This window comes from Oncorhynchus mykiss, chromosome 26, assembly GCF_057628025.1.
Source record: "Oncorhynchus mykiss isolate SJ-2025 chromosome 26, ASM5762802v1, whole genome shotgun sequence".
NCBI lineage: Eukaryota > Metazoa > Chordata > Actinopteri > Salmoniformes > Salmonidae > Oncorhynchus > Oncorhynchus mykiss.
In genome coordinates, this window is record NC_143047.1 from 52,230,614 (window position 1) to 52,257,174 (window position 26,561).

Below are 26,561 nucleotides of genomic sequence, written 5' to 3' on the forward strand. Positions count from 1 at the left end.
GGTTTTGTACCCATGTGCTATGTGTTACGGGTTTTGTACCCATGTGCTATGTGTTACGGGTTTTGTACCCATGTGCTATGTGTTACGGGTTTTGTACCCATGTGCTATGTGTTACTGGTGCGCTACGGGTTTTGTACCCATGTGCTATGTGTTACTGGTGCGCTACGGGTTTTGTACCCATGTGCTATGTGTTACTGGTGCGCTACAGGTTATGTACCCATGTGCTATGTGTTACTGGTGCGCTACAGGTTATGTACCCATGTGTTATGTGTTACTGGTGCTCTACAGGTTATGTACCAATGTGTTATGTGTTACAGGTTATGTACCCATGTGTTATGTGTTACTGGTGCTCTACAGGTTTTGTACCAATGTGTTATGTGTTACAGGTTATGTACCCATGTGTTATGTGTTACTGGTGCTCTACAGGTTTTGTACCAATGTGTTATGTGTTACAGGTTATGTACCCATGTGTTATGTGTTACTGGTGCTCTACAGGTTTTGTACCAATGTGTTATGTGTTACAGGTTATGTACCCATGTGTTATGTGTTACTGGTGCGCTACGGGTTTTGTACCCATGTGTTATGTGTTACTGGTGCACTACGGGTTTTGTACCCATGTGTTATGTGTTACTGGTGCACTACAGGTTATGTACCCATGTGCTATGTGTTACTGGTGCTCTACAGGTTATGTACCAATGTGTTATATGTTACTGGTGCACTACAGGTTATGTACCCATGTGCTATGTGTTACTGGTGCTCTACAGGTTATGTACCCATGTGCTATGTGTTACTGGTTTTGTACCCATGTGCTATGTGTTACTGGTGCTCTACAGGTTATGTACCCATGTGCTATGTGTTACTGGTGCTCTACAGGTTATGTACCAATGTGTTATATGTTACTGGTGCACTACAGGTTATGTACCCATGTGCTATGTGTTACTGGTTTTGTACCCATGTGTTATGTGTTACTGGTTTTGTACCCATGTGTTATGTGTTACTGGTTTTGTACCCATGTGTTATGTGTTACTGGTTTTGTACCCATGTGCTATGTGTTACTGGTTTTGTACCCATGTGCTATGTGTTACTGGTTTTGTACCCATGTGCTATGTGTTACTGGTGCTCTACAGGTTATGTACCAATGTGTTATATGTTACTGGTGCACTACAGGTTATGTACCCATGTGTTATGTGTTACTGGTGCACTACAGGTTATGTACCCATGTGTTATGTGTTACTGGTGCGCTACGGGTTTTGTACCCATGTGTTATGTGTTACTGGTGCGCTACGGGTTTTGTACCCATGTGTTATGTGTTACTGGTGCGCTACGGGTTTTGTACCCATGTGTTATGTGTTACTGGTGCGCTACGGGTTTTGTACCCATGTGCTATGTGTTACTGGTGCGCTACGGGTTTTGTACCCATGTGCTATGTGTTACTGGTGCTCTACAGGTTATGTACCCATGTGTTATGTGTTACTGGTGCACTACAGGTTATGTACCCATGTGTTATGTGTTACTGGTGCGCTACGGGTTTTGTACCCATGTGCTATGTGTTACTGGTGCTCTACAGGTTATGTACCCATGTGTTATGTGTTACTGGTGCACTACAGGTTATGTACCCATGTGCTATGTGTTACTGGTGCTCTACGGGTTTTGTACCCATGTGTTATATGTTACTGGTGCACTACAGGTTATGTACCCATGTGCTATGTGTTACTGGTGCTCTACAGGTTTTGTACCCATGTGTTATGTGTTACTGGTGCGCTACGGGTTTTGTACCCATGTGTTTGTTGTTTTGTATGCCGTTAGTTTTATATATTAAACTGCTCCGGGTATTCACCAAGTTCTGCTCTATTCACCAAGTTCTGCTCTATTCACCAAGTTCTGCTCTATTCACCAAGTTCTGCTCTATTCACCAAGTTCTGCTCTCCTGCGTTTGACTTCCCTGCCACCAGTTACGCACCCCTTACACACAATGATCTCCCAAATTCATTGTTTGACTTCAGACAAATTGAATAGGTTGTTCAAACAACCCAAAGCTTTACCAATCAATAACAGCAGTTCAGATGAACAACAGAAACCATATCAGTCAAGTTTTCACAGTGTATTTTATGCAAGTATCATTACATATTATGGCTGTGTAGGAGATTGTCAATTGATCAGATCAACTGGAATGGCATTTATTCTGATGGGTGTGCAAAAATACCAACCTGAAAGCCACGGCCCCAATCAGCCTCCAACTCTTCTAATAAACTGCCTCTACTGCACTACCCTGACACTATTCAATGTGGATACGCATGAGGTCATTAACGCAATTTAGAAGCTTCATTCAATTAAACAAATCACATTGATCTGTCAAAGATGTTATTTGATTTCAGTCAAATTTAATAGAATAGGTTTATTTATTTTACCTTTTATTTAACTTAAGTCAGATTTTTACCTTGTCAGCTCGGAGATTCGACCTTGCAACCAACTTTACAGTGTTAGGCAACATCTGACACGGTTTTTAAACGTGGGTTGGAAATGATGATTAATGTTTTGCTTACTTTCTCACCGGGGGACTGGTCCCCTCTGTATATTCACTCCTGTAGAAGCCTCCCAGGTCATCAGCCAGTTCTCCTATAAACTCTGTGTACAGCTCATACTGTCTCCCTGCCATCAGATTACTATTCAGCTGGATCACTAAGAACTGAGTAGGAACCTCCAGCCAGCTTTTCTTTATGGCGGGAGCAGTAGCCCCATCCCGGCTAATCAGGCTGAGCAGAGTCAGGTTCAGCTTGTTAGCGTGGATGAGGATCAGATCGGTGTCCTTCTCACACTGGAACAACACAGCTGACTGTCCTGTGAAGATGTAGAGGCCAGTAGAGGCGTTGACAACCAGTCGAGGCCAGAGGGTGATGTTGTAGGAGACAGGAGACAGGGAGTCAGGCAGTCTGTAGTGTTCCCAGGGAGTGGAGGGAGTAGTGGGGGGATTCACTGCCTCATGGATCTTGGCCTTCTCCTGGCTATAGACCACTGACAGGGCGATGATGGTGGCCACCACTCCAGTCCCCACGATCACACCAACTATCCCCAAAGTCTTGCTGATGAAGAACCCTTTCCCCATGTCTGTAACAGACGGATATCTGTCTATCTGAGGGTAGTGTAATGACTGACTGGCAGAAAGAGAGAGGGGGACCTAGATGGACCCAGAGGGGAATGTGTTTCTTTTTTATGCCCTCTGAGGAACTCCCACAATACGCCAGGTTAATAGTTGATCCCCCAGCCTGGGACAACCTGAGAGTTCCAATCAGCTGGGTTAATTAATAGTTGATCCCCCAGCCCAGGACAACCTGAGAGTTCTAATCAATAGTCATAAAGATGTGTGGATAACAGATTGCTGACAAGCTGTTGTACTTTATCCTTCCTTCCTGTTTCTGGATGGAAAATCTTTCCCTGTATAAAGTGTTGAAATCTTTTCCTGTAGAAAGTGGAAGGGGAACGGCCCCTCCCTCCCTGGTGTTTCCTACTGGGCAGCAAGGGGAACCACCCCTCCCTCCCTGGTGTTTCCTATGGGGCAGCAAGGGGAACCACCCCTCCCTCCCTGGTGTTGCCTACGGGGCTGAAAGGGGAACCGCCCGTCCCTCCCTGGTGTTTCCTGGTTTACCTGGTGTTTCTGTATATAGACTCCACATTGACTCTGTACCGGTGCACCCCCGCCGGGGCGGCAGGGTAGCCTAGTGGTCAGGTTACCCCCTGTATATAGCCTCCACATTGACTCTGTACCAGTACCCCCTGTATATAGCCTCCACATTGACTCTGTACCAGTACCCCCTGTATATAGTCTCCACATTGACTCTGTACCGGTACCCCCTGTATATAGCCTCCACATTGACTCTGTACCGGTACCCCCTGTATATAGCCTCCACATTGACTCTGTACCGGTACCCCCTGTATATAGTCTCCACATTGACTCTGTACCGGTACCCCCTGTATATAGCCTCCACATTGACTCTGTACCAGTACCCCCTGTATATAGCCTCCACATTGACTCTGTACCAGTACACCCTGTATATTGACTCTGTACCAGTACCCCCTGTATATAGCCTCCACATTGACTCTGTACCGGTACCCCCTGTATATAGCCTCCACATTGACTTAGTAACGGTACCCCCTGTATATAGCCTCCACATTGACTCTGTACCGTAACACCCTATATATATTCTTCACATTGACTCTGTACCGGTACACCCTGTATATAGCCTCCACATTGACTCTGTACCAGTACCCCCTGTATATAGCCTCCACATTGACTCTGTACTGGTACCCTCTGTATATAGCCTCCACATTGACTCTGTACCAGTACCCCCTGTATATAGCCTCCACATTGACTCTGTACCGTAACACCCTGTATATAGTCTCCACATTGACTCTGTACCGGTACCCCCTGTATATAGCCTCCACATTGACTCTGTACCGTAACACCCTGTATATAGTCTCCACATTGACTCTGTACCAGTACCCCCTGTATATAGCCTCCACATTGACTCTGTACCATAACACCCTGTATATAGCCTCCACATTGACTCTGTACCGGTACCCCCTGTATATAGCCTCCACATTGACTCTGTACCAGTACCCCCTGTATATAGCCTTTGTGAGTTTATTTTACTGTAATAATGAAGACAAATAAGCTAAAATGAAGACGTTTTCAGATATCTGGTCATTATTTGAACTGGCTAGCCAGCTAACTTACCATTAGCTATCTAGCCAACCAGCTAGAAACCAAAGTTGCTTTGAGTTGTCTGGTTTGCTAGATTGACATTTACAAAATTCATGTTTAAACGGGTGGGTTTATTGATGTTAAAATACACTAGTTATGCTATTTTGGGCCACCAGGCTGCTGATGTCACGCAGCCTGTAGTTTTTTCCTTTAAACTTTTTCATAACGACAACGTGAAGTTTGAAGTCGGACGACCATAGAATATTCATGATTTCATTGGACAACTGTCGATAGACGTAATATAAACCAACCATTAGTCTTGAAATCGTTGGTTGTTTAGTACACGGCCTCACATGTGAACCCTTAAAGAGATGGGTGGGGCCCAGGCTTAAGAGGGTGGGAACGACGCTGAATGGGTGTAGACCAAGAAGAGCTTTCCAGTAGGTGTACCAAAAATCATTCAAGGGCCATTTCCTCAAAAGTGAGTTTACAAGTTTATCAACTTTCAAAGCAGAATTACTTTCCCATTGTTCCTCTGTAGTGTATGATACACCAGTAGGTCTGAATCTCTACTTTTATCCGATGTAAAAAAACACTATTTGCTTGCTACATCAGTCCAAATCGAGCTGGTCAGTCACAATAACAACTGCCACACGTTCTAAAAAATATACATATAATTGAATCAAAAGGAGTCATTTTCTATTTTGACCGTAGTTACTGAGATATTGGCCTTTTTGTTATAGACATCCAGTGCATCCTTCTGTAAAGAAGGAAACTGTGTCAGATTTCCAATAACAAACTGAAGGTAAAGAGCAGGAACATATTGGGGAGATTGGAAACTGAAGGTAAAGAGCAGGAACATATTGGGGAGATTGGAAACTGAAGGTATAGAGCAGGAACATATTGGGGAGATTGGAAACTGAAGGTAAAGACCAGGAACATATTGGGGAGATTGGAAACTGAAGGTAAAGACCAGGAACATATTGGGGAGATTGGAAACTGAAGGTAAAGAGCAGGAACATATTGGGGAGATTGGAAACTGAAGGTATAGAGCAGGAACATATTGGGGAAATTGGAAACTGAAGGTATAGAGCAGGAACATATTGGGGAGATTGGAAACTGAAGGTAAAGACCAGGAACATATTGGGGTGATTGGAAACTGAAGGTAAAGACCAGGAACATATTGGGGAGATTGGAAACTGAAGGTAAAGAGCAGGAACATATTGGGAAGATTGGAAACTGAAGGTAAAGAGCAGGAACATATTGGGGAGATTGGAAACTGAAGGTAAAGACCAGGAACATATTGGGGAGATTGGAAACTGAAGGTATAGAGCAGGAACATATTGGGGAGATTGGAAACTGAAGGTAAAGAGCAGGAACATATTGGGGAGATTGGAAACTGAAGGTAAAGAGCAGGAACATATTGGGGAGATTGGAAACTGAAGGTATAGAGCAGGAACATATTGGGGAGATTGGAAACTGAAGGTATAGAGCAGGAACATATTGGGGAGATTGGAAACTGAAGGTATAGAGCAGGAACATATTGGGGAGATTGGAAACTGAAGGTAGACCAGGAACATATTGGGGAGATTGGAAACTGAAGGTATAGAGCAGGAACATATTGGGGAGATTGGAAACTGAAGGTAAAGAGCAGGAACATATTGGGGAGATTGGAAACTGAAGGTAAAGAGCAGGAACATATTGGGGAGATTGGAAACTGAAGGTATAGAGCAGGAACATATTGGGGAGATTGGAAACTGAAGGTATAGAGCAGGAACATATTGGGGAGATTGGAAACTGAAGGTATAGAGCAGGAACATATTGGGGAGATTGGAAACTGAAGGTAAAGACCAGGAACATATTGGGGAGATTGGAAACTGAAGGTAAAGAGCAGGAACATATTGGGGAGATTGGAAACTGAAGGTATAGAGCAGGAACATATTGGGGAGATTGGAAACTGAAGGTATAGAGCAGGAACATATTGGGGAGATTGGAAACTGAAGGTAAAGACCAGGAACATATTGGGGAGATTGGAAACTGAATGTATAGAGCAGGAACATATTGGGGAGGTTGGAAACTGAGGGTAAAGACCAGGAACATATTGGGGAGATTGGAAACTGAAGGTAAAGAGCAGGAACATATTGGGGAGATTGGAAACTGAAGGTAAAGAGCAGGAACATATTGGGGAGATTGGAAACTGAAGGTAAAGAGCAGGAACATATTGGGGAGATTGGAAACTGAAGGTATAGAGCAGGAACATATTGGGGAGATTGGAAACTGAAGGTAAAGAGCAGGAACATATTGGGGAGATTGGAAACTGAAGGTAAAGACCAGGAACATATTGGGGAGATTGGAAACTGAAGGTAAAGACCAGGAACATATTGGGGAGATTGGAAACTGAAGGTATAGACCAGGAACATATTGGGGAGATTGGAAACTGAAGGTATAGACCAGGAACATATTGGGGAGATTGGAAACTGACAATATTAACTGAGCGTTTATTGGCAGACATTTATTAACATGAGAACATGAAAAACTGACAATCCAAAATGGATGCACATGATTCAAGTAACAACATGATTTTGGTCCATTCATCATTATACAGCACATCTCTGTCCCAAATGGCTCCCTATTCCCTATGGAGTGCACTCTTTTTAACCAGAGCCCTATGTAGCAAGCTATACAGGGAATAGGGTGCCATTTGGGTCACACAGCCCCATGTTTGTGGTCTGTTTAATACAGTCTGTATATCCCTGATGGTTCAGTAAGCAGTAACACCATTGGCCTGGTCGCGCGGTGCTGTAGTGGGGGGGTATTTCACGTACATTCATTGGCCAACCACTTCATAACGTGCTCCTGGTTCTCCGCCACCCATTTGATGTTGGCCGTAGTCCTCTCAATAGCCTGCTCCAGAGCCAGCGTCCCCGAGCCAAACCCCACACGGGCATTGTCCTCTTTAAACTGCTTCAGCTGCAATTACAGAAACATGGTAGAAATCACAATACTGACTCAACAATGTTGTCGTTTCTAACTCATTTGAGAGGGAGGAAAACAAGCTCTGGTCACCCCCCCCCCCCCCCCCCCCCCCCCCCAACAAACAGACCATCCATTCATACATATACCTCTAGTCTAATTGATACCTTATTAAACTGTATCTGTAACCCCCCCCCCCCCCCCCAACAAACAGACCATCCATCCATACATATACCTCTAGTCTAATTGATACCTTATTAAACTGTATCTGTAACCCCCCCCAACAAACAGACCATCCATCTATCCATCCATTCATCCATTCAGCCCAGATGACTTACTCTGCATAGATGTAGTTCCACCTAGATTTACTCTGCATAGATGTAGTTCCACACAGCCCAGGGCTGCTCAACCCTGTTCCTGGAGAGATACTGTCCTGTAGGTTTTAACTCCAACCCTGTTCCTGGAGAGATACCGTCCTGTAGGTTTTAACTCCAACCCTGTTCCTGGAGAGATACTGTCCTGTAGGTTTTAACTCCAACCCTGTTCCTGGAGAGATACCGTAATGTAGGTTTCACCCCAGGGTTCACTAACCTTTGAAAACCTTACAGGAGGGTAGCTCTCCAGGAACAGGCTTAGGGTGAAAACCTTACAGGAGGGTAGCTCTCCAGGAACAGGCTTAGGGTGAAAACCTACAGGAGGGTAGCTCTCCAGGAACAGGGTTAGGATGAAAACCTTACAGGAAGGTAGGCTCTCCAGGAACAGGGTTAGGATGAAAACCTTACAGGAGGGTAAGCTCTCCAGGAACAGGGTTAGGATGAAAACCTTACAGGAGGGTAGCTCTCCAGGAACAGGCTTAGGGTGAAAACCTACAGGAGGGTAGCTCTCCAGGAACAGGCTTAGGGTGAAAACCTACAGGAGGGTAGGCTCTCCATGAACAGGCTTAGGGTGAAAACCTTACAGGAGGGTAGGCTCTCCAGGAACAGGCTTAGGGTGAAAACCTACAGGAGGGTAAGCTCTCCAGGAACAGGGTTAGGATGAAAACCTTACAGGAGGGTAGCTCTCCAGGAACAGGGTTAGGATGAAAACCTTACAGGAGGGTAGCTCTCCAGGAACAGGGTTAGGATGAAAACCTTACAGGAGGGTAAGCTCTCCAGGAACAGGGTTAGGATGAAAACCTTACAGGAGGGTAGCTCTCCAGGAACAGGCTTAGGGTGAAAACCTACAGGAGGGTAAGCTCTCCAGGAACAGGCTTAGGGTGAAAACCTTACAGGAGGGTAGCTCTCCAGGAACAGGCTTAGGGTGAAGACCTTACAGGAGGGTAGCTCTCCAGGAACAGGCTTAGGGTGAAAACCTACAGGAGGGTAGCTCTCCAGGAACAGGCTTAGGGTGAAAACCTTACAGGAGGGTAGCTCTCCAGGAACAGGGTTAGAGTGAAAACCTACAGGAGGGTAAGCTCTCCGGGAACAGGGTTGGACAGCCCTGATTCAGCTCAGTACCAACCTGCTTCAGCTCAAACTCAGTAGAGAATCTCCTGGTCACACTGTTGATGAGGTTAGAGAATGAGAAGGATCCACCACCATATCTGCCAGGTACAACGACGTATTATTATTATCTTTACTTAGTGAATAAACATCAGTTTCTCTGATACATATTCACAGTTACATGATGTCCAATAGCCCCACCTAGACTTACACCGTATAGATGTAGTTCCACCTAGACCTACTCTGCATAGATGTAGATCCACCTAGCCCTGATGACCTACTCTGCATAGATGTAGTTCCACCTAAACTTACACCGTATAGATGTAGTTCCACCTAGACTTACACCATATAGATGTAGTTCCACCTAGACTTACACTGTGTAGATGTAGTTCCACCTAGACTTACACTGCATAGATGTAGTTCCATCTAGACTTACTCTGTATAGATGTAGTTCCATCTAGCCCTGATGACTTACTCTGTATAGATGTAGTTCCACCTAGACTTACTCTGTATAGATGTAGTTCCACCTAGACTTACACTGTATAGATGTAGTTCCACCTAGACTTACTCTGTATAGATGTAGTTCCACCTAGCCCTGATGTCTTACTCTGTATAGATGTAGTTTCACCTAGACGTACTCTGTATAGATGTAGTTCCACCTAGACTTACTCTGTATAGATGTAGTTCCACCTAGACTTACTCTATATCGATGTAGTTCCACCTAGCCTTACACTGTATAGATGTAGTTCCACCTAGACTTACTCTGTATAGATGTAGTTCCACCTAGACTTACTCTGTATAGATGTAGTTTCACCTAGCCCTGATGACTTACTCTTTATAGATGTAGTTTCACCTAGACTTACTCTGTATAGATGTAGTTTCACCTAGACTTACTCTGTATAGATGTAGTTCCACCTAGACTTACACTGTATAGATGTAGTTCCACCTAGACTTACACTGTATAGATGTAGTTTCACCTAGACTTACTCTGTATAGATGTAGTTCCACCTAGACTTACACTGTATAGATGTAGTTCCACCTAGCCTTACACTGTATAGATGTAGTTCCACCTAGACTTACACTGTATAGATGTAGTTCCACCTAGAATTACTCTGTATAGATGTAGTTTCACCTAGCCCTGATGACTTACTCTGTATAGATGTAGTTTCACCTAGACTTACTCTGTATAGATGTAGATCCACCTAGACTTACTCTGTATAGATGTAGTTCCACCTAGACTTACTCTATATCGATGTAGTTCCACCTAGCCTTACACTGTATAGATGTAGTTCCACCTAGACTTACTCTGTATACATGTAGTTCCACCTAGACTTACTCTGTATAGATGTAGTTCCACCTAGACTTACACTGTATAGATGTAGTTCCACCTAGAATTACTCTGTATAGATGTAGTTTCACCTAGCCCTGATGACTTACTCTGTATATATGTAGTTTCACCTAGACTTACTCTGTATAGATGTAGTTCCACCTAGCCTTACACTGTATAGATGTAGTTCCACCTAGACTTACTCTGTATAGATGTAGTTTCACCTAGCCCTGATGACTTACTCTGTATAGATGTAGTTCCACCTAGACTTACTCTGTATAGATGTATTTTCACCTTGCCCTGATGACTTACTCTGTATAGATGTAGTTCCCCCTAGACTTACTCTGTATAGATGCAGTTCCACCTAGACTTACACTGTATAGATGTAGTTCCACCTAGACTTACTCTGTATAGATGTAGTTCCACATAGACTTACTCTGTATAGATGTAGTTCCACCTAGACTTACACTGTATAGATGTAGTTCCACCTAGACTTACACTGTATAGATGTAGTTCCACCTAGACTTACACTGTATAGATGTAGTTCCACCTAGACTTACACTGGATACATGTAGTTCCACCTAGCCTTACACTGTATAGATGTAGTTCCACCTAGACTTACTTTGTATAGATGTAGTTCCACCTAGACTTACTCTGTATAGATGTAGTTTCACCTAGCCCTGATGACTTACTCTGTATAGATGTAGTTTCACCTAGACTTACTCTGTATAGATGTAGTTTCACCTAGACTTACTCTGTATAGATGTAGTTCCACCTAGACTTACACTGTATAGATGTAGTTCCACCTAGCCTTACACTGTATAGATTTAGTTTCACCTAGACTTACTCTGTATATATGTAGTTCCACCTAGACTTACACTGTATAGATGTAGTTTAACCTAGCCCTGATGACTTACTCTGTATAGATGTAGTTTCACCTACACTTACTCTGTATAGATGTAGTTCCACCTAGACTTACTCTGTATAGATGTAGTTTCACCTAGCCCTGAAGACTTACTCTGTATAGATGTAGTTCCTCCTAGACTTACTCTGTATAGATGTAGTTTCACCTAGCCTTACACTGTATAGATGTAGTTCCACCTAGACTTACACTGTATAGATGCAGTTCCACCTTACACTGTATAGATGTAGTTCCCCCTAGACGTACTCTGTATAGATGTAGTTCCACCTAGACTTACTCTGTATAGATGTAGTTTCACCTAGCCCTGATGACTTACTCTGTATAGATGCAGTTCCACCTTACACTGTATAGATGTAGTTCCCCCTAGACTTACTCTGTATAGATGTAGTTCCACCTAGACTTACTCTGTATAGATGTAGTTCCACCTAGACTTACTCTGTATAGATGTAGTTCCACCTAGACTTACACTGTATAGATGTAGTTCCACCTAGACTTACACTGTATAGATGTAGTTCCACCTAGACTTACACTGTATAGATGTAGTTCCACCTAGACTTACTCTGTATAGATGTAGTTTCACCTAGCCCTGATGACTTACTCTGTATATATGTAGTTTCACCTATACTTACTCTGTATAGATGTAGTTCCACCTAGACTTACTCTGTATAGATGTAGTTCCACCTAGACTTACTCTGTATAGATGTAGTTCCACCTAGACTTACACTGTATAGATGTAGTTCCACCTAGACTTACACTGTATAGATGTAGTTCCACCTAGACTTACACTGTATAGATGTAGTTCCACCTAGACTTACTCTGTATAGATGTAGTTTCACCTAGCCCTGATGACTTACTCTGTATATATGTAGTTTCACCTATACTTACTCTGTATAGATGTAGTTTCACCTAGACTTACTCTGTATAGATGTAGTTCCACCTAGACTTACTCTGTATAGATGTAGTTCCACATAGCCTTACACTGTATAGATGTAGTTTCACCTAGACTTACTCTGTATATATGTAGTTCCACCTAGACTTACACTGTATAGATGTAGTTCCACCTAGACTTACTCTGTATAGATGTAGTTTCACCTAGCCCTGATGACTTACTCTGTATAGATGTAGTTTCACCTAGACTTACTCTGTATAGATGTAGTTCCACCTAGCCTTACACTGTATAGATGTAGTTCCACCTAGACTTACTCTGTATAGATGTAGTTTAACCTAGCCCTGATGACTTACTCTGTATAGATGTAGTTCCACCTAGACTTACTCTGTATAGATGTAGTTTCACCTAGCCCTGATGACTTACTCTGTATAGATGTAGTTCCACCTTACACTGTATAGATGTAGTTCCCCCTAGACTTACTCTGTATAGATGTAGTTCCACCTAGACTTACACTGTATAGATGTAGTTCCACCTAGACTTACTCTGTATAGATGTAGTTCCACCTAGACTTACACTGTATAGATGTAGTTCCACCTAGACTTACACTGTATAGATGTAGTTCCACCTAGACTTACACTGTATAGATGTAGTTCCACCTAGACTTACTCCTTATAGATGTAGTTCCACCTAGCCCTGATGACTTACTCTGTATAGATGTAGTTCCACCTAGACTTACTCTGTATAGATGTAGTTCCACCTAGACTTACTCTGTATATATATGTAGTTCCACCTAGACTTACTCTGTATAGATGTAGTTCCACCTAGACTTACTCTGTATAGATGTAGTTCCACCTAGACTTACTCTATATCGATGTAGTTCCACCTAGCCTTACACTGTATAGATGTAGTTCCACCTAGACTTACTCTGTATACATGTAGTTCCACCTAGACTTACTCTGTATAGATGTAGTTTCACCTAGCCCTGATGACTTACTCTTTATAGATGTAGTTTCATCTAGACTTACTCTGTATAGATGTAGTTTCACCTAGACTTACTCTGTATAGATGTAGTTCCACCTAGACTTACACTGTATAGATGTAGTTCCACCTAGACTTACACTGTATAGATGTAGTTTCACCTAGACTTACTCTGTATAGATGTAGTTCCACCTAGACTTACACTGTATAGATGTAGTTCCACCTAGCCTTACACTGTATAGATGTAGTTCCACCTAGACTTACACTGTATAGATGTAGTTCCACCTAGAATTACTCTGTATAGATGTAGTTTCACCTAGCCCTGATGACTTACTCTGTATAGATGTAGTTTCACCTAGACTTACTCTGTATAGATGTAGTTCCACCTAGCCTTACACTGTATAGATGTAGTTCCACCTAGACTTACTCTGTATAGATGTAGTTTCACCTAGCCCTGATGACTTACTCTGTATAGATGTAGTTCCACCTAGACTTACTCTGTATAGATGTATTTTCACCTTGCCCTGATGACTTACTCTGTATAGATGTAGTTCCCCCTAGACTTACTCTGTATAGATGCAGTTCCACCTAGACTTACACTGTATAGATGTAGTTCCACCTAGACTTACTCTGTATAGATGTAGTTCCACCTAGACTTACTCTGTATAGATGTAGTTCCACCTAGACTTACACTGTATAGATGTAGTTCCACCTAGACTTACACTGTATAGATGTAGTTCCACCTAGACTTACACTGTATAGATGTAGTTCCACCTAGACTTACACTGGATACATGTAGTTCCACCTAGCCTTACACTGGATACATGTAGTTCCACCTAGCCTTACACTGTATAGATGTAGTTCCACCTAGACTTACTTTGTATAGATGTAGTTCCACCTAGACTTACTCTGTATAGATGTAGTTTCACCTAGCCCTGATGACTTACTCTGTATAGATGTAGTTTCACCTAGACTTACTCTGTATAGATGTAGTTTCACCTAGACTTACTCTGTATAGATGTAGTTCCACCTAGACTTACACTGTATAGATGTAGTTCCACCTAGCCTTACACTGCATAGATTTAGTTTCACCTAGACTTACTCTGTATATATGTAGTTCCACCTAGACTTACACTGTATAGATGTAGTTTCACCTAGCCCTGATGACTTACTCTGTATAGATGTAGTTTCACCTAGACTTACTCTGTATAGATGTAGTTCCACCTAGACTTACTCTGTATAGATGTAGTTTCACCTAGCCCTGAAGACTTACTCTGTATAGATGTAGTTCCTCCTAGACTTACTCTGTATAGATGTAGTTTCACCTAGCCTTACACTGTATAGATGTAGTTCCACCTAGACTTACACTGTATAGATGCAGTTCCACCTTACACTGTATAGATGTAGTTCCCCCTAGACGTACTCTGTATAGATGTAGTTCCACCTAGACTTACTCTGTATAGATGTAGTTTCACCTAGCCCTGATGACTTACTCTGTATAGATGCAGTTCCACCTTACACTGTATAGATGTAGTTCCCCCTAGACTTACTCTGTATAGATGTAGTTCCATCTAGACTTACTCTGTATAGATGTAGTTCCACCTAGACTTACTCTGTATAGATGTAGTTCCACCTAGACTTACACTGTATAGATGTAGTTCCACCTAGACTTACACTGTATAGATGTAGTTCCACCTAGACTTACACTGTATAGATGTAGTTCCACCTAGACTTACTCTGTATAGATGTAGTTTCACCTAGCCCTGATGACTTACTCTGTATATATGTAGTTTCACCTATACTTACTCTGTATATATGTAGTTTCACCTAGACTTACTCTGTATAGATGTAGTTCCACCTAGACTTACTCTGTATAGATGTAGTTCCACATAGCCTTACACTGTATAGATGTAGTTTCACCTAGACTTACTCTGTATATATGTAGTTCCACCTAGACTTACACTGTATAGATGTAGTTCCACCTAGACTTACTCTGTATAGATGTAGTTTCACCTAGCCCTGATGACTTACTCTGTATAGATGTAGTTTCACCTAGACTTACTCTGTATAGATGTAGTTCCACCTAGCCTTACACTGTATAGATGTAGTTCCACCTAGACTTACTCTGTATAGATGTAGTTTCACCTAGCCCTGATGACTTACTCTGTATAGATGTAGTTCCACCTAGACTTACTCTGTATAGATGTAGTTTCACCTAGCCCTGATGACTTACTCTGTATAGATGTAGTTCCACCTTACACTGTATAGATGTAGTTCCCCCTAGACTTACTCTGTATAGATGTAGTTCCACCTAGACTTACACTGTATAGATGTAGTTCCACCTAGACTTACTCTGTATAGATGTAGTTCCACCTAGACTTACACTGTATAGATGTAGTTCCACCTAGACTTACACTGTATAGATGTAGTTCCACCTAGACTTACACTGTATAGATGTAGTTCCACCTAGACTTACTCCTTATAGATGTAGTTCCACCTAGCCCTGATGACTTACTCTGTATAGATGTAGTTCCACCTAGACTTACTCTGTATAGATGTAGTTCCACCTAGACTTACTCTGTATATATATGTAGTTCCACCTAGACTTACTCTGTATAGATGTAGTTCCACCTAGACTTACTCTGTATAGATGTAGTTCCACCTAGACTTACTCTGTATAGATGTAGTTCCACCTAGCCCTGATGAAGTCCCAGGCCAGGGGCATCCCCACCACGTTACCAGCGATGTAGTTGATGGTGGAGGTGCAGTCCTGCTTTCGGATCTTAGCTGGATCCAGGGAATAATCCAGATACCTGTTTCAACACAAAAAAGGGATTTGTGACGTGACCTAAGTCCGATTTTTTTCCCTGATGGTGTTTCTCTAAACATGCACAAACACAGCAGGGCTTGTGATGTCATTTTTAATTTTAGAGGAATAATTGTTCTCATGCAGGAATGATATACAGCACCTTCAGAAAGTATTCACACTCCTTGACTTTTTACACGTTGTTGTGTTACAGGCTGAATTTAAAGTTAACTGGTCTACACACAATATCCCATAATATCAAAGAGGAATTGTGTTTTTCAATCCAGGTGTGGAAAGCTCTACACACAGCTGTAATCGCTCTTAGAGACCCATAAAGACACACAGCTGTAATCACTCTTAGAGACCCATAAAGACACACAGCTGTAATCACTCTTAGATATTTACCCATAAAGACACACAGCTGTAATCGCTCTTAGATATTTACCCATAAAGACACACAGCTGTAATCACTCTTAGAGACCCATAAAGACACACAGCTGTAATCACTCTTAGATATTTACCCATAAAGACTCACAGCAGTAATCGCTCTTAGATATTTACCCATAAAGACACACAGCTGTAATCGCTCTTAGAGACCCATAAAGACACACAGCTGTAATCACTCTTAGATATTTACCCATAAAGACTCACAGCAGTAATCGCTCTTAGATATTTACCCATAAAGACACACAGCTGTAATCACTCTTAGAGACCCATAAAGACACACAGCTGTAATCACTCTTAGAGACCCATAAAGACACACAGCTGTAATCGCTCTTAGATATTTACCCATAAAGACACACAGCTGTAATCGCTCTTAGAGACCCATAAAGACACACAGCTGTAATCGCTCTTAGATATTTACCCATAAAGACACACAGCTGTAATCGCTCTTAGATATTTACCCATAAAGACACACAGCTGTAATCGCTCTTAGATATTTACCCATAAAGACACACAGTTCTAATCGCTCTTAGATATTTACCCATAAAGACACACAGCTGTAATCGCTCTTAGATATTTACCCATAAAGACTCACAGCAGTAATCGCTCTTAGATATTTACCCATAAAGACAAACAGCTGTAATCACTCTTAGAGATTTACCCATAAAGACACACAGCTGTATTCGCTCTTAGAGACCCATAAAGACACACAGCTGTAATCACTCTTAGATATTTACCCATAAAGACACACAGCTGTAATCACTCTTAGATATTTACCCATAAAGACACACAGCTGTAATCACTCTTAGATATTAACCCATAAAGACACACAGCTGTAATCGCTCTTAGAGACCCATAAAGACACACAGCTGTAATCGCTCTTAGAGACCCATAAAGACACACAGCTGTAATCGCTCTTAGATATTTACCCATAAAGACACACAGCTGTAATCACTCTTAGATATTTACCCATAAAGACACACAGCTGTAATCGCTGCCAAAGATGATTCTAACATGCATTGACTCAGGGGTGTGAATACTTTTGTAAATGATTGTGTGTTTATGGGTGAGAAACAAATATAAATCTTTAATCCATTTTGAATTCTGTCTGTAACAACAACATGTGGACGAAGGGGTATGAATACTCTCTGAAGGCACATGATGAGAAAGAGGAAATCTCTACCTATCAATTCATGCAAATATATCCCCTGTCTCATTCCCAATCTGTCCACTAGATAGCAGTAGGAGATCACATGACATGTCTTAGCCACTTGAAACCAGTTGCATCTGTTTTGGGTAGTGAGTGAGTCACTGCGCCAAAATGACTGCCATCTTAAAATGACCCTTTCGAGTTACAGAGTGAAACATCTCCAAATAACACTTAGACAGGTGAGGACACGTGTCTTTTCCTGTTGTAAACCAGTGAGACGGATCAACACGTGGAGGATGAATACACTGATGATGTGGACGGAGAAGGGAATGCATTGCTTTACAGTGACCATCAGGGTGGACCCTTTCCATGCAGACTAAACCTTGGCACTTTTTTATGACATCACCAGCAGTAAGATTTGAGTTTCCAAAAAGACAGCTTTCACTTTCTATGTTCAGACAACAAATAAACTAATTAGTTGTTACCGGGTCCAAAACAACGGCTCAGAGTTGAACAGGATAAAGGTCTAGCGTCACTCCAACTTAAGTGTTGTGTGGTTTGGTTCACGAAACCAGACCTTTTCTTCAACAAAACACAAGATGAAGTGGTTCTGAGTGTTAGCTCCTGCTGAGGATTCTGTACCTACCTGTTCAGCAGGGACCTTAGTACAGACCAGGGAGGACCTCAGCTTGGCAGCCTCTGTACCTACCTGTTCAGCAGGGACCTTAGTACAGACCAGGGAGGACCTCAGCTTGGCAGCCTCTGTACCTACCTGTTCAGCAGGGACCTTAGTACAGACCAGAGAAGACCTCAGCTTGGCAGCCTCTGTACCTACCTGTTCAGCAGCCATGGAACCTTAGTACAGGCCAGGGAGGACCTCAGCTTGGCAGCCTCTGTACCTACCTGTTCTGCAGGGACCTTAGTACAGACCAGAGAAGACCTCAGCTTGGCAGCCTCTGTACCTACCTGTTCAGCAGCCATGGGACCTTAGTACAGGCCAGGGAGGACCTCAGCTTGGCAGCCTCTGTGCCTACCTGTTCAGCAGCCATGGGACCTTAGTACAGGCCAGGGAGGACCTCAGCTTGGCAGCCTCTGTGGCTACTGTGGCATTCTTGAACATCTGCCAGGCGAAGTCCCATTCCTCCACCCCTCCTGCTGCGATAGCGTTACAGTACACCGTTTTCTTCAGGTTGGGGTGAATCCTGTCAATAAAGAGTTGCATAAACACAAAATCAGCATCATTGAAGAGAAGGAAAACAATCACGTTAACTCTAAACATCCTTAGGGTTGCCAAATTCTGCTATATTTACCATAATTACCAGTTGGAGGAGTCCCGGTTTTCCTACTTATTCCTTCCTGATTCCAGGAATCCTTCAGCTGGGATTTCTGGTAAACCTGGGAATTTTGGGAAAGACCCAGGATATGGAAACCCAAATAATTGTGCTTCGTACTCACGGGTTGTGGTCTGGGTTCAGCATCCACTCTCTGAACCAATCGCTGGTGAGAACCCTGCAGCGCTCCACTCCCATACGACACGCAAAGGATATGGCGTTGATCTGGTTGTATCTGAGAGATAGGAGAGACAAGAGGGACATGGCTGTGGAACGGCTCACAACACATTATGGTAATATCTAAGGGTTCATCCTAAATAGCACCCTATTCCCTATGTAGTGCACTCCTTTTGAAAACAGACCGATAATGTGTATTTACTGTTGTAAGAGAAGTGACAGAAAGATATATTTACAAATACAATTATGTATCTTAATTGGTTTAAAATAACATTTCATTTGAAAAGCAGAGTTGTTACTGGTCGTTGTGTCCAGTGGGGACTCTGGTCCAATCAACCGTTATGGTCCTGAAGTACTCAAACAGGGGGGTGATCTGCATCTTCAGGTAACCCTGGGAGACAAACAGTATGAACCAATCAGACCTGTTGTTTCAGGTAACCCTGGGAGAACTACAGTATGAACCAATCAGACCTGTTGTTTCAGGTAACCCTGGGAGACAAACAGTATGAACCAATCAGACCTGTTGTTTCAGCTAAGCCTGTGGGAAGTACAGTATGAACCAATCAGACCTGTTGTTTCAGCTAAGCCTGAGAGAACAGCACTGAATGTTGTTAGTTCTTTGTTATGTCCTCTATGTCCTCTATGTTGATCTTTGTAGATCTTTGTTATGTCCTCTATGTAGATCTTTGTAGATCTTTGTTATGTCCTCTATGTAGATCTTTGTAGATCTTTGTTATGTCCTCTATGTTGATCTTTGTTATGTCCTCTATGTTGATCTTTGTAGATCTTTGTTATGTCCTCTATGTTGATCTTTGTTATGTCCTCTATGTTGATCGTTGTAGATCTTTGTTATGTCCTCTATGTTGATCTTTGTTATGTCCTCTATGTTGATCTTTGTAGATCTTTGTTATGTCCTCTATGTTGATCTTTGTAGATCTTTGTTATGTCCTCTATGTAGATCTTTGTTATGTCCTCTATGTTGATCTTTGTTATGTCCTCTATGTTGATCTTTGTTATGTCCTCTATGTTGATCTCTGTTATGTCCTCTATGTTGATCTCTGTTATGTCCTCTATGTTGATCTTTGTTATGTCCTCTGTGTTGATCTTTGTTATGTCCTCTGTGTGTTGTTGTTGATCTTTGTTATGTCCTCTATGTTGATCTTTGTTATGTCCTCTGTGTTGATCTTTGTTATGTCCTCTATGTTGATCTTTGTTATGTCCTCTGTGTGTTGTTGTTGATCTTTGTTATGTCCTCTGTGTTGATCTTTGTTATGTCCTCTGTGTGTTGTTGTTGATCTTTGTTATGTCCTCTATGTTGATCTTTGTTATGTCCTCTATGTTGATCTTTGTTATGTCCTCTATGTTGATCTTTGTTATGTCCTCTATGTTGATCTCTGTTATGTCCTCTATGTTGATCTTTGTTATGTCCTCTGTGTTGATCTTTGTTATGTCCTCTGTTGATCTTTGTTATGTCCTCTGTGTTGTTGTTGATCTTTGTTATGTCCTCTGTGTTGATCTTTGTTATGTCCTCTGTGTGTTGTTGTTGATCTTTGTTATGTCCTCTGTGTTGATCTTTGTTATGTCCTCTGTGTGTTGTTGTTGTTGATCTTTGTTATGTCCTCTATGTTGATCTTTGTTATGTCCTCTATGTTGATCTTTGTTATGTCCTCTATGTTGATCTTTGTTATGTCCTCTATGTTGATCTTTGTTATGTCCTCTGTGTGTTGTTGTTGTTGATCTTTGTCATTTTCTCATGCACTACAACCATAATCAATAATAGCAGTGTTTCACAATTGTCATCAGCCTCCAGTATTCCAGAGAACATAATAATCTGATTATATTGTGGTTGTATTAGCCCATGAGACAAATAATGACATGTTGTAAGTTGTTCTATGTCATTTTCTTACGTACGAAAACTATGTTCGGTTAAAGATACTAGAGCTTCATGTCTGTCACTAGAGGCCAATATTTCAGACTATAACATATTATTACTATAGTATATGGTATATTTAGGGTAGCAGAATTACAGTAACCTTTTAAAACATTCCCGGGTTTTGCAGGGAATCTGTCATCCTTCTAACAGGATTTCTGGAAAACCAGGAGAATTTGGGACGACGACAGATCTTTTGCAACTGTAAATGAGTGATATATCATATTATAGTGAGAACCCACCTGTAGCACCCCGTATGCCTGTCCACGGTCGAACATGAGGATATAGTAGTTGAGATTCCTGAGAGCTGACTCCCAGGGGATGTAGTCTCTCTCCTGAGACAGGTACCTGGTAATATATAATATAAGAACTGACTCCCAGGGGACGGAGTCTCTCTCCTGAGACAGGTACCTGGTAATATATAATCTGTATAGTAGAATATATTACTCTAGTTACCTGGTGGTCCTCAGAGCTAATGTCGTGTTGATCACCTTGGCCCTGGAAACACACAACAATATGACAGCACAACCGCATCAGCTTCCAGCTTCCACACAGTTCACCAGGAAATACAGTAGGTGGGGGGGAGTAAGAAATAGCTTTACCTGGCCAGATTGAAGGCATCATCCACTATTTGAGCTCTGTTAATTAAAGGAATGACCTGCACACAGAAGTTCTGATGTTACATTGCGTCATATGGAATCATATTCTGATAGGTAATATCCACATAAGATTGGATTAATAACGTATACTGACCGTGTGGTCTGTGGTGAGCTGGTTGAGGAGTCGTTCCCAGTTGTCCATGTCGTAGTTAACCCTGTAATAGCCAGACACATTGAGGTTGGCCAGAACCCACTCAGATCCTGCTGTTGTCATGGGAGGGTGTCTGTCTGTTGGAGGAAAGCAACACACTGGTCACAGAAAGGCAACATTCTGCCAGATTTTACAAAATTCACTGGTTTTCCAGAATATCCTGGTTAGAGGATTCCCTGACTTCCCACTAATTCCCAAGTAATTCCATGAAAACACCAACCACGATTTATGGAAAACAGGCACTTTTTGGGAAAGTTACCATAATTTTGCAACCTTGGTCTCAAGTTAGGATTCAACACAGAACTTCCTGTTACGATGAACAATAACATGACCTGGCCATGTCCATTAGTCCAGGGACATCTCCACTGATACCCATGGACCTGTTCATTAGTCATTAGTCCAGGGACATCTCCACTGATACCCATGGACCTGTCCATTAGTCATTAGTCCAGGGACATCTCCACTGATACCCATGGACCTGTTCATTAGTCCAGGGACATCTCCACTGATACCTAAGGACCTGTTCATTAGTCATTAGTCCAGAGACATCTCCACTGATACTCATGGACCTGTCCATTAGTCATTAGTCTAGGGACATCTCCACTGATACCCATGGACCTGTTCATTAGTCCAGGGACATCTCCACTGATACCCATGGACCTGTTCATTAGTCCAGGGACATCTCCACTGATACCCATGGACCTGTTCATTAGTCCAGGGACATCTCCACTGATACCCATGGACCTGTTCATTAGTCATTAGTCCAGGGACATCTCCACTGATACCCATGAGCCTGTTCATTAGTCATTAGTCCAGGAACATCTCCACTGATACCCATGGACCTGTCCATTAGTCATTAGTCCAGGGACATCTCCAATGATACCCATGGGCCTGTTCATTAGTCATTAGTCCAGGGACATCTCCACTAATACCCATGGACCTGTTCATTAGTCCAGGGACATCTCCACTGATACCCATGGACCTGTTCATTAGTCCAGGGACATCTCCACTGATACCTATGGGCCTGTTCATTGGTCATTAGTCCAGAGACATCTCCACTGACACCCATGGACCTGTCCATTAGTCATTAGTCCAGGGACATCTCCACTGATACCCATGGACCTGTCCATTAGTCAATAGTCCAGGGACATCTCCACTGATACCCATGGGCCTGTTCATTAGTCATTAGTCCAGGGACAACTCCACTGATACCCATGGACCTGTCCATTAGTCATTAGTCCAGGGACATCTCCACTGATACCCATGGACCTGTTCATTAGTCCAGGGACATCTCCACTGATACCCATGGACCTGTTCATTAGTCATTAGTCCAGGGACATCTCCACTGATACCCATGGGCCTGTTCATTAGTCATTAGTCCAGGAACATCTCCACTGATACCCATGGACCTGTCCATTAGTCATTAGTCCAGGGACATCTCCAATGATACCCATGGGCCTGTTCATTAGTCATTAGTCCAGGGACATCTCCACTGATACCCATGGACCTGTTCATTAGTCATTAGTCCAGGGACATCTCCACTGATACCCATGGACCTGTTCATTAGTCCAGGAAAATCTCACCTGATACCCATGGACCTGTTCATTAGTCATTAGTCCAGGGACATCTCCACTGATACCCATCGACCTGTCCATTAGTCCAGGGACATCTCCACTGATACCCATGGACCTGTTCATTAGTCATTAGTCCAGGGACATCTCCACTGATACCCATGAGCCTGTTCATTAGTCATTAGTCCAGGAACATCTCCACTGATACCCATGGACCTGTCCATTAGTCATTAGACCAGGGACATCTCCAATGATACCCATGGACCTGTCCATTAGTCCAGGGACATCTCCACTGATACCCATGGACCTGTTCATTAGTCATTATTCCAGGGACATCTCCACTGATACCCATGAGCCTGTTCATTAGTCATTAGTCCAGGAACATCTCCACTAATACCCATGGACCTGTTCATTAGTCCAGGGACATCTCCACTGATACCCATGGACCTGTTCATTAGTCCAGGGACATCTCCACTGATACCCATGGGCCTGTTCATTAGTCATTAGTCCAGGGACATCTCCACTGATACCCATGGACCTGTTCATTAGTCATTAGTCCAGGGACATCTCCAATGATACCCATGGACCTGTCCATTAGTCCAGGGACATCTCCACTGATACCCATGGACCTGTTCATTAGTCATTAGTCCAGGGACATCTCCACTGATACCCATGGACCTGTCCATTAGTCCAGGGACATCTCCACTGATACCCATGGACCTGTTCATTAGTCATTAGTCCAGTGACATCTCCACTGATACCCATGAGCCTGTTCATTAGTCATTAGTCCAGGAACATCTCCACTGATACCCATGGACCTGATCATTAGTCATTATTCCAGGGACATCTCCACTGATACCCATGGACCTGTTCATTAGTCCAGGGACATCTCCACTGATACCCATGGATCTGTTCATTAGTCCAGGGACATCTCCACTGATACCTATGGGCCTGTTCATTGGTCATTAGTCCAGAGACATCTCCACTGACCCCCATGGACCTGTCCATTAGTCATTAGTCCAGGGACATCTCCACTGATACCCATGGACCTGTCCATTAGTCAATAGTCCAGGGACATCTTCACTGATACCCATGGGCCTGTTCATTAGTCATTAGTCCAGGGACAACTCCACTGATACCCATGGACCTGTCCATTAGTCATTAGTCCAGGGACATCTCCACTGATACCCATGGACCTGTTCATTAGTCCAGGGACATCTCCACTGATACCCATGGACCTGTTCATTAGTCATTAGTCCAGGGACATCCCCACTGATACCCATGGGCCTGTTCATTAGTCATTAGTCCAGGAACATCTCCACTGATACCCATGGACCTGTCCATTAGTCATTAGTCCAGGGACATCTCCAATGATTCCCATGGGCCTGTTCATTAGTCATTAGTCCAGGGACATCTCCACTGATACCCATGGACCTGTTCATTAGTCCAGGGACATCTCCACTGATACCCATGGACCTGTTCATTAGTCATTAGTCCAAGGACATCTCCACTGATACCCATGGGCCTGTTCATTAGTCATTAGTCCAGGGACATCTCCACTGATACCCATGGACCTGTTCATTAGTCCAGGGACATCTCCACTGATACCTATGGCCCTGTTCATTGGTCATTAGTCCAGAGACATCTCCACTGACACCCATGGACCTGTCCATTAGTCATTAGTCCAGGGACATCTCCACTGATACCCATGGACCTGTTCATTAGTCCAGGGACATCTCCACTGATACCCATGGACCTGTTCATTAGTCATTAGTCCAGGGACATCTCCACTGATACCCATGGGCCTGTTCATTAGTCATTAGTCCAGGGACATCTCCACTGATACCCATGGACCTGTTCATTAGTCCAGGGACATCTCCACTGATACCCATGGGCCTGTTCATTGGTCATTAGTCCAGAGACATCTCCACTGACACCCATGGACCTGTCCATTAGTCATTAGTCCAGGGACATCTCCAATGATACCCATGGACCTGTTCATTAGTCATTAGTCCAGGGACATCTCCACTGATACCCATGGGCCTGTTCATTAGTCATTAGTCCAGGAACATCTCCACTGATACCCATGGACCTGTCCATTAGTCATTAGTCCAGGGACATCTCCAATGATACCCATGGGCCTGTTCATTAGTCATTAGTCCAGGGACATCTCCACTGATACCCATGGACCTGTTCATTAGTCATTAGTCCAGGGACATCTCCACTGATACCCATGGACCTGTTCATTAGTCCAGGAAAATCTCACCTGATACCCATGGACCTGTTCATTAGTCATTAGTCCAGGGACATCTCCACTGATACCCATCGACCTGTCCATTAGTCCAGGGACATCTCCACTGATACCCATGGACCTGTTCATTAGTCATTAGTCCAGGGACATCTCCACTGATACCCATGAGCCTGTTCATTAGTCATTAGTCCAGGAACATCTCCACTGATACCCATGGACCTGTCCATTAGTCATTAGACCAGGGACATCTCCAATGATACCCATGGACCTGTCCATTAGTCCAGGGACATCTCCACTGATACCCATGGACCTGTTCATTAGTCATTATTCCAGGGACATCTCCACTGATACCCATGAGCCTGTTCATTAGTCATTAGTCCAGGAACATCTCCACTAATACCCATGGACCTGTTCATTAGTCCAGGGACATCTCCACTGATACCCATGGACCTGTTCATTAGTCCAGGGACATCTCCACTGATACCCATGGGCCTGTTCATTAGTCATTAGTCCAGGGACATCTCCACTGATACCCATGGACCTGTTCATTAGTCATTAGTCCAGGGACATCTCCAATGATACCCATGGACCTGTCCATTAGTCCAGGGACATCTCCACTGATACCCATGGACCTGTTCATTAGTCATTAGTCCAGGGACATCTCCACTGATACCCATGGACCTGTCCATTAGTCCAGGGACATCTCCACTGATACCCATGGACCTGTTCATTAGTCATTAGTCCAGTGACATCTCCACTGATACCCATGAGCCTGTTCATTAGTCATTAGTCCAGGAACATCTCCACTGATACCCATGGACC

At 43.1% G+C, this 26,561-nt stretch overlaps 2 protein-coding genes across 8 annotated transcripts in view; both read right to left on the minus strand.

Annotated features, from left to right (window-relative positions):
• The window catches only part of LOC110527036 (aminopeptidase N), a 46,025-nt gene extending 42,729 nt beyond the window's left edge, over nucleotides 1–3,296 (minus strand). The window contains exon 1 of one of the 2 annotated variants that reach the window (XR_016492212.1): nucleotides 2,544–3,292. Coding sequence is in view for 1 of the 2 variants with exons in the window: in XM_090222051.1 (XP_090078177.1) it covers nucleotides 2,544–3,103 (560 nt within the window). In the remaining variant the exon portion in view is untranslated. Of the gene's footprint in view, nucleotides 1–2,543 lie in introns of both variants that reach the window. The other variant, XM_090222051.1, reaches the window with a different exon arrangement.
• A 3,885-nt stretch (nucleotides 3,297–7,181) lies between these two features.
• Nucleotides 7,182–26,561, minus strand: part of LOC110526878 (aminopeptidase N) — a 72,805-nt gene continuing 53,425 nt past the window's right edge. For all 6 annotated transcript variants that reach the window (XM_090222055.1, XM_090222054.1, XM_090222056.1 and 3 more), the window contains 10 exons: nucleotides 21,861–21,994; nucleotides 21,710–21,765; nucleotides 21,564–21,605; nucleotides 21,350–21,455; nucleotides 19,477–19,568; nucleotides 19,125–19,235; nucleotides 18,704–18,871; nucleotides 15,942–16,082; nucleotides 9,173–9,254; nucleotides 7,182–7,669 (listed from right to left, as the gene is read on the minus strand). In XM_090222055.1, coding sequence (XP_090078181.1) covers nucleotides 7,517–7,669; nucleotides 9,173–9,254; nucleotides 15,942–16,082; nucleotides 18,704–18,871; nucleotides 19,125–19,235; nucleotides 19,477–19,568; nucleotides 21,350–21,455; nucleotides 21,564–21,605; nucleotides 21,710–21,765; nucleotides 21,861–21,994 — 1,085 coding nt within the window. In that variant the 3' untranslated portion in view covers nucleotides 7,182–7,516. The remainder of the gene's footprint in view (nucleotides 7,670–9,172; nucleotides 9,255–15,941; nucleotides 16,083–18,703; nucleotides 18,872–19,124; nucleotides 19,236–19,476; nucleotides 19,569–21,349; nucleotides 21,456–21,563; nucleotides 21,606–21,709; nucleotides 21,766–21,860; nucleotides 21,995–26,561) is intronic.